The 5,850-nt window shown below is 33.1% G+C and overlaps 1 protein-coding gene across 1 annotated transcript; it reads left to right on the forward strand.

Annotated features, from left to right (window-relative positions):
• Positions 1–734: 734 nt before the first annotated feature.
• LOC139854941 (uncharacterized) lies at positions 735–2,951 on the forward strand. The gene has a single exon (XM_071844211.1). The coding sequence runs from the start codon at positions 735–737 to the stop codon at positions 2,949–2,951; it is 2,217 nt and encodes a 738-aa protein (XP_071700312.1).
• Positions 2,952–5,850: the final 2,899 nt, after the last annotated feature.

Consider the following 5,850-nt stretch of genomic DNA (forward strand, 5'->3'; position numbering starts at 1 on the left):
CCTAAATCCTAAACCCTAAACCCTAAACTCTAAATCGGGCTAAATTTTACTTCACAAAACATGGAAAAAAAAACGTTCATATTCTTCACGAACAATATTATATTGAATGTTATTTTTGTCGATCGTTTTTCCGCCTAAATAATAACATTCATCACGAGGTGTCTCTTATAAATGTTCATATTTTCGTGTGATCTTGATGGCGGAAAAAAAAAATTTCAAAAATAACGAATTTTTTTTTTTTTTTTGCTTCTCCCGCTTCCCCCCGATTGGTTACTTCCCCATTGATCCTGCCCCTATATATATATATATATATATATATATATATATATATATATATATATATATATATATATATATATATATATATATATAGTTTCAGATTCAGATGTTTAAACGCAAACTCAACGTCGAGCTGTATTAACAAGCAACTAGTAGAGTAGTCAACTTGTCTGTCTCGAGTTGGACCAAGGGAACATATACACGTCAGCATATAACCTGCTCTGGTCAAACTAAAAGAGAAGACTCAAGAATCTTGAATTCAATCAAGTTTGTTTATTTATTTATTAATAGATAAAAAAGAAAATTCACCTCTTCGGACCACAATCAACGGACTATTATTAATTTGTTACGGAGTAATTATTACTCTGTATCAATTAAAAAGCAAAGAAGGATACAACCACTTAATTTAGAAGTCATCATCATAACACTCGAAACAAATAACAAAATATTCAATCATGATCAACGATGGCTGCACGGCAGACGGATCACTAAATAACTCAAAATTCAATGATCCAATGCCATGGATCGGTATCTATGTAGCAACAGCATCTCTAATTTGTGCGCTAGCTATGGCCACTGATGCTTTACATGGTTTTAGATACAAAAAATTCTGGTTTCCATGCAATTTCTTCACCCTAAATGCAACAACTCTTACACTTATAGCAGTTGCAATCAAATTCTCAGTCGATTTAAACGCATCGATGCCTCGACGCCAAGATCAGTTAGCAAAAGTTAGCAGTTCATCGTTTATATGCATGGTAATGGGGAACTTATTACCTTCTTTAGGTACAATGGAAGATACTGAACTTTTGATGAATATAATTGCTTTATGGATACTTGTGATAACTGCAATAACTAATATTTGTATACAAATGGGTACAGGGGTGATATTTGAATTTTGGATTGAACATGTTGTTATTATGTTACTTATGCTTATTTTACTAGCTATATTGTGTTGTTTTACTTTAGCTATACCTAGTGCAAAGTATTATTTGGATATAACATATGAGAAGAAGTTGAAAAAGGCGAATAAAGTTTGTTTTATTCAAAGAAATTTATCGGTAGCCGATAGGTTGAAGAAGGATTTAGGGAAGTATTGGATGATGGCGTATACGTCTAGTCCTCAGTTTGTGATAGGGCGTTCTGCTCCTTGTTCTGCTTCTGGGGCGTTTTGTCTTTTTAACACGTTGATTTTAGCGGAAGCGATTGTGAGAACTCGAATAATGCCTTGGTCGTTGAGGTTTTGTACTGGTGATTCTGATTATAAATGGTCAACGACGTTGGTTTTGATAAGTCAAACGGTGGCGGTTGGGGTTGGGACGATTTCGCCTGCGTTTAGATGGTTTATGACAATCAATTTTAGGTGTCCAACAAAGGCGCAACAAGCGTGTGGACGAGAGTTTGTTGTAGAACGATTTTGGATAAAACGGATGCTGATGTGGCAGATGCAACCGGTTGATTTAAGAATATGTAACCGGCGGTGTAGAAAAGTTCTTCATGGGGTAAAATTTCAGATGCTTCGGTTTTTTATTGGGACACAAAAAGGGTTGGTTGTTTGTTGCAAGATGATTAGATTTGTATCAATCTTTTTTGTTGGTGGGTTTTTGAGGTTAAAGATGTTATTAATACGCGATAATAGCGTTCATAGTAATGAATCGAAGATTTCAGATATGAGTCGTTACGTGATTTACCTTGAAGGAGAAGAAGGATTGGTGCATTTGATGACGAAAAATAATTTTGACGCTACGGATCATTGGATCCGAATGGGAGAAAAAAAACAACCCGAAAATTTGATTAAACTTTTAGAAACGTCGAATAGTTCAAGTTCGTTTAACGGAGTACAAGATTTTGATAGTGATAAAATTCCATCGTTGGGTCCCGGTGAACCTCCGAATTGTTGGGCTCTCCCCGTTGTGACGTTAACGAGCATCGCAATTGCGATTCCCGATATTGATGAAGAACGAATCGAGCGATTAGTGAGAGGTGTACACGAAGGGTTAAATTATGTCAAGGAGACAGAAATTTATCTTGAAGATCAAAAGGAGTTGAAACATGTTATAAAAACGGCGGAAATAGTTTGGGCGGGAGTCGAGCTTTATAACAAATGGTTAGATGTTGATCTTTACAAGGTGAAACATCAAGAATGTGACGTCATCAGATTGCTTGCTGACGTGGCAAAGGAGAAGTTCGTGAAATTATCGGATAAAGACATGATGTATATGAACGAATGTTTAAGAGAGGTCCCATCACGATGGCCGATCAAGGTAATGGCGGCAAATTCGATGTACCGAATATGCGAAACTCTGATGTTAAAAAATCGGAATGAAACAAATGAGGGACTATTTGAGAACATAACTGTATTGATTTGTGATATATTTACAGCTGCTTTGAGTAACTTGCAACATGTGATTTCAAGAAAATGTCACGAAAGTAGAATCGAAGAAAGGGAAATGAGCATTCGTAGTGCGGTATTACTATTTGGAAAAACGAAAAAGATATTGGAAATTATAGATAAAAAGATACCTCAAGATTCAGATCATGGAAAACTTATAAGCATTGATGAATGGCTTTTGGTTAGCAAGAAGATGGATTCATTACACTCAATGGCTTCTTCAACTGATGAGGAAATGGCTGTTTCTAGTCCGTCTGATTTCTATGTATCGATAAATTAATGTAGCAAATGTATATGGTGATATAAGTGTTACTTATGCTTATAGAGTTACAGGGTTGTAGTTGGCCTTTTTCTATCAATAATGTGTCGTTTTGGTAATCTGAGAATATTGATGTGACTAATTACTAAGATTATGTTCAACTTGACTAATGATTACTTCAATTCTATTTCCATACCTCCAACAACATAAGTAAATCAAGCTACAAATAGAAATGCATTATCTATTTTACAAGAGCTTACAGCAAAGGTAAAATGAGCAACTTAATAGCCACTATCTATCTAATTATAAACAGATAGCCAAAGGCTACTTCAGGTATACATTGTGATAGAAAGTTAATACATGCTTTAGCAAATATATCGAAATTAAAGAGCTCAAAGTGAAACTAATGAATTAAAATATCTGTAACATTCTGATTTCGAAAACAGTACAACGGCACGCCGCGCTTTTATTTTGCGAGTCGCGCCAAAACGGCGGAACTGGTGGGTCGTTTTGTAAATTAAAATAAGATAGGGACCTAGTTGCAATTTTGCATGAGGACGATTTTGGGAACCAGAAAACAGATCTAAGTCTGCCATTTCCTCATTTCCACCTCAAGTAAACACTTACCTAGCGTGAGAAAGCAACTGTTGAGAAAGTTTGATTTTGTAAAGGAAGAATCTAGTTCATCCCCAAATTAGAGCCCTAAACTTTGTGTTGCAGCTTCCTAACTCGTTTTGCATCAAAGGTAAAACTTTAATCCGAATTTTATCTTTTAAATTCGAGTTGGGGTTAAGGTTTGGGTTGGTGATGAGTCTAAGACCCAATTTCTTGTGAAATTAGGGTTCTTAGGGTGTAAATTGGGTGTATAAACCCTATTTGGTAATCTAGGGTTTGGATGGCGAAATTGTAAGACTTAGGTCTTGCACAAGCTTAATTATCACTAGAACAATTGTATATTAGTGATATTGTTACTTGTGTGAACTTGATTTTGGGTGTAAACCCTCAATTTGAGTCAAAAACGGGTTTGGCGTTAAATTGGGTCAAAGAGTACTTCAAGTACTTTACCTTGAATCATAATCACTAGTCATTAGTGCTTAGGTGTGTTAAGGTCTTGGTGATAATGCTAAAAACAAACATATATTTCATAGCATTATCCCTCAAGAAAGACAAACTTTTAGTTGCAATTGTTCTATTTACAAGTGATATTCGTTTAAATAATAAAATGTGAAGACAAAAGACAGATTCGATGAATTGAAGACGCAAACGACCAAAAAGCTAAAAAGTACAAAGTACAATCAAAGTGGTTCAAATTATTGATGAGAAACGTCTCAAAATTACAAGAGTACAAGACACAAAACGCAAAGTACAAGATATTAAATTATACGCAAGGACGTTTGAAAATTCGGAACCGGGACCAGAGTCAACTCTCAACGCTCGACGCAACGGACTAAAAATTACAAGTCAACTATGCACATAAATATAATATAATATATAAATAATTCTTAAAATTATATATATTATATTATATATATAAACCGTCGGCAAATAAACAAACAAAAGTATGTGAGCTGTAAAAGCACAAATGTCATGCGATCGCATGGTGAACAGTATCAGGCCACATCCTATAAAAAGCAACGAATTCAGTCGAATGTAAACACATATTTTCAATCTCTCTCTCACAGATATATATATATATATATATATATATATATATATATATATATATATATATATATATATATATATATATATATATATATATTATAATTTTAATTTTAATTTTAATTTTAATTTAAGATTAATAATAATAAAGGTATGTTAGCGAATGTTGCAAGTGTGTAAGTCGAAATTCTGTCCGTGTAACGCTACGCTATTATTAATCATTGTAAGTTATGTTCAACCTTTTTAAATTAATGTCTCGTAGCTAAGTTATTATTATGCTTATTTAATGCCGAAGTAATCGTGATGTTGGGCTAAAATATTAAAGACGGGATAATTGGGCTTTGTACCATAATTGGGGTTTGGACAAAAGAACGACACTTATGAAAATTAGACTATGGGCTATTAATGGGCTTTATATTAACTAAATGATATATCGTTAATTTAATATATAGACTTATAATTTGACGTATTTATATATAACCACATACGCTTGACTGGGTACGGTGGGCGGGATATCTATAAATACCAATAATTATTCATTTGACCGGACACGAGGATGGATTAATAATCAATAGACTTGTTGAAACAGGGGTGAATTACATACAAGGGTAATTGGTGTAATTGTTAACAAAGTAATAAAACCTTGGATTACACGCAGTCGATAACCTGGTGTATTCATTAAATAAAGTATTAAGACCTTGTTACAGTTCGAATCCCCAATTAGTTGGAATATTTGACTTCGGGTATAAGGATAATTTGACGAAGACTCTTGCACTTTATATTTATGACTGATGGACTATTATGGACAAAACCGTATGGACATATTGAATAATCCAGGACAAAGGAAAATTAACCCATGGTAATAAACTAAAATCAACACGTCGAACATCATGATTATGGAAGTTTAAATAAGCATAATTCCTTTATTTCATATTTTATCGCACTTTTATTTACTGTCATTTTATTTAATTGCACTTTTAATTATCGTACTTTTTAATTATCGCAATTTTATTTATTGTCATTTTATTTATCGCATTTTAATTTATCGCAATTTCATTTATCGTTATTTACTTTACGCTTTAAAATAAGTTATTTTTATTTTTAATATTTTACATTAGGTTTTAACTGCGACTAAAGTTTTAAAATCGACAAACCGGTCATTAAACGGTAAAAACCAACCTTTTATAATAATAATACTACTTATATATATATTTATATATTTACAAATATTGTTTTAAAAATATAGCGTTAAACTTGG

The sequence above is a fragment of the Rutidosis leptorrhynchoides genome, chromosome 6 (assembly GCF_046630445.1).
Source record: "Rutidosis leptorrhynchoides isolate AG116_Rl617_1_P2 chromosome 6, CSIRO_AGI_Rlap_v1, whole genome shotgun sequence".
Classification (NCBI taxonomy): domain Eukaryota; kingdom Viridiplantae; phylum Streptophyta; class Magnoliopsida; order Asterales; family Asteraceae; genus Rutidosis; species Rutidosis leptorrhynchoides.

What these genes read in the sequence shown, in the direction of transcription:
- LOC139854941 (XM_071844211.1), top strand. Translation starts at nt 735, where the DNA reads ATGATCAACGATGGCTGCACGGCAGACGGATCACTAAATAACTCAAAA.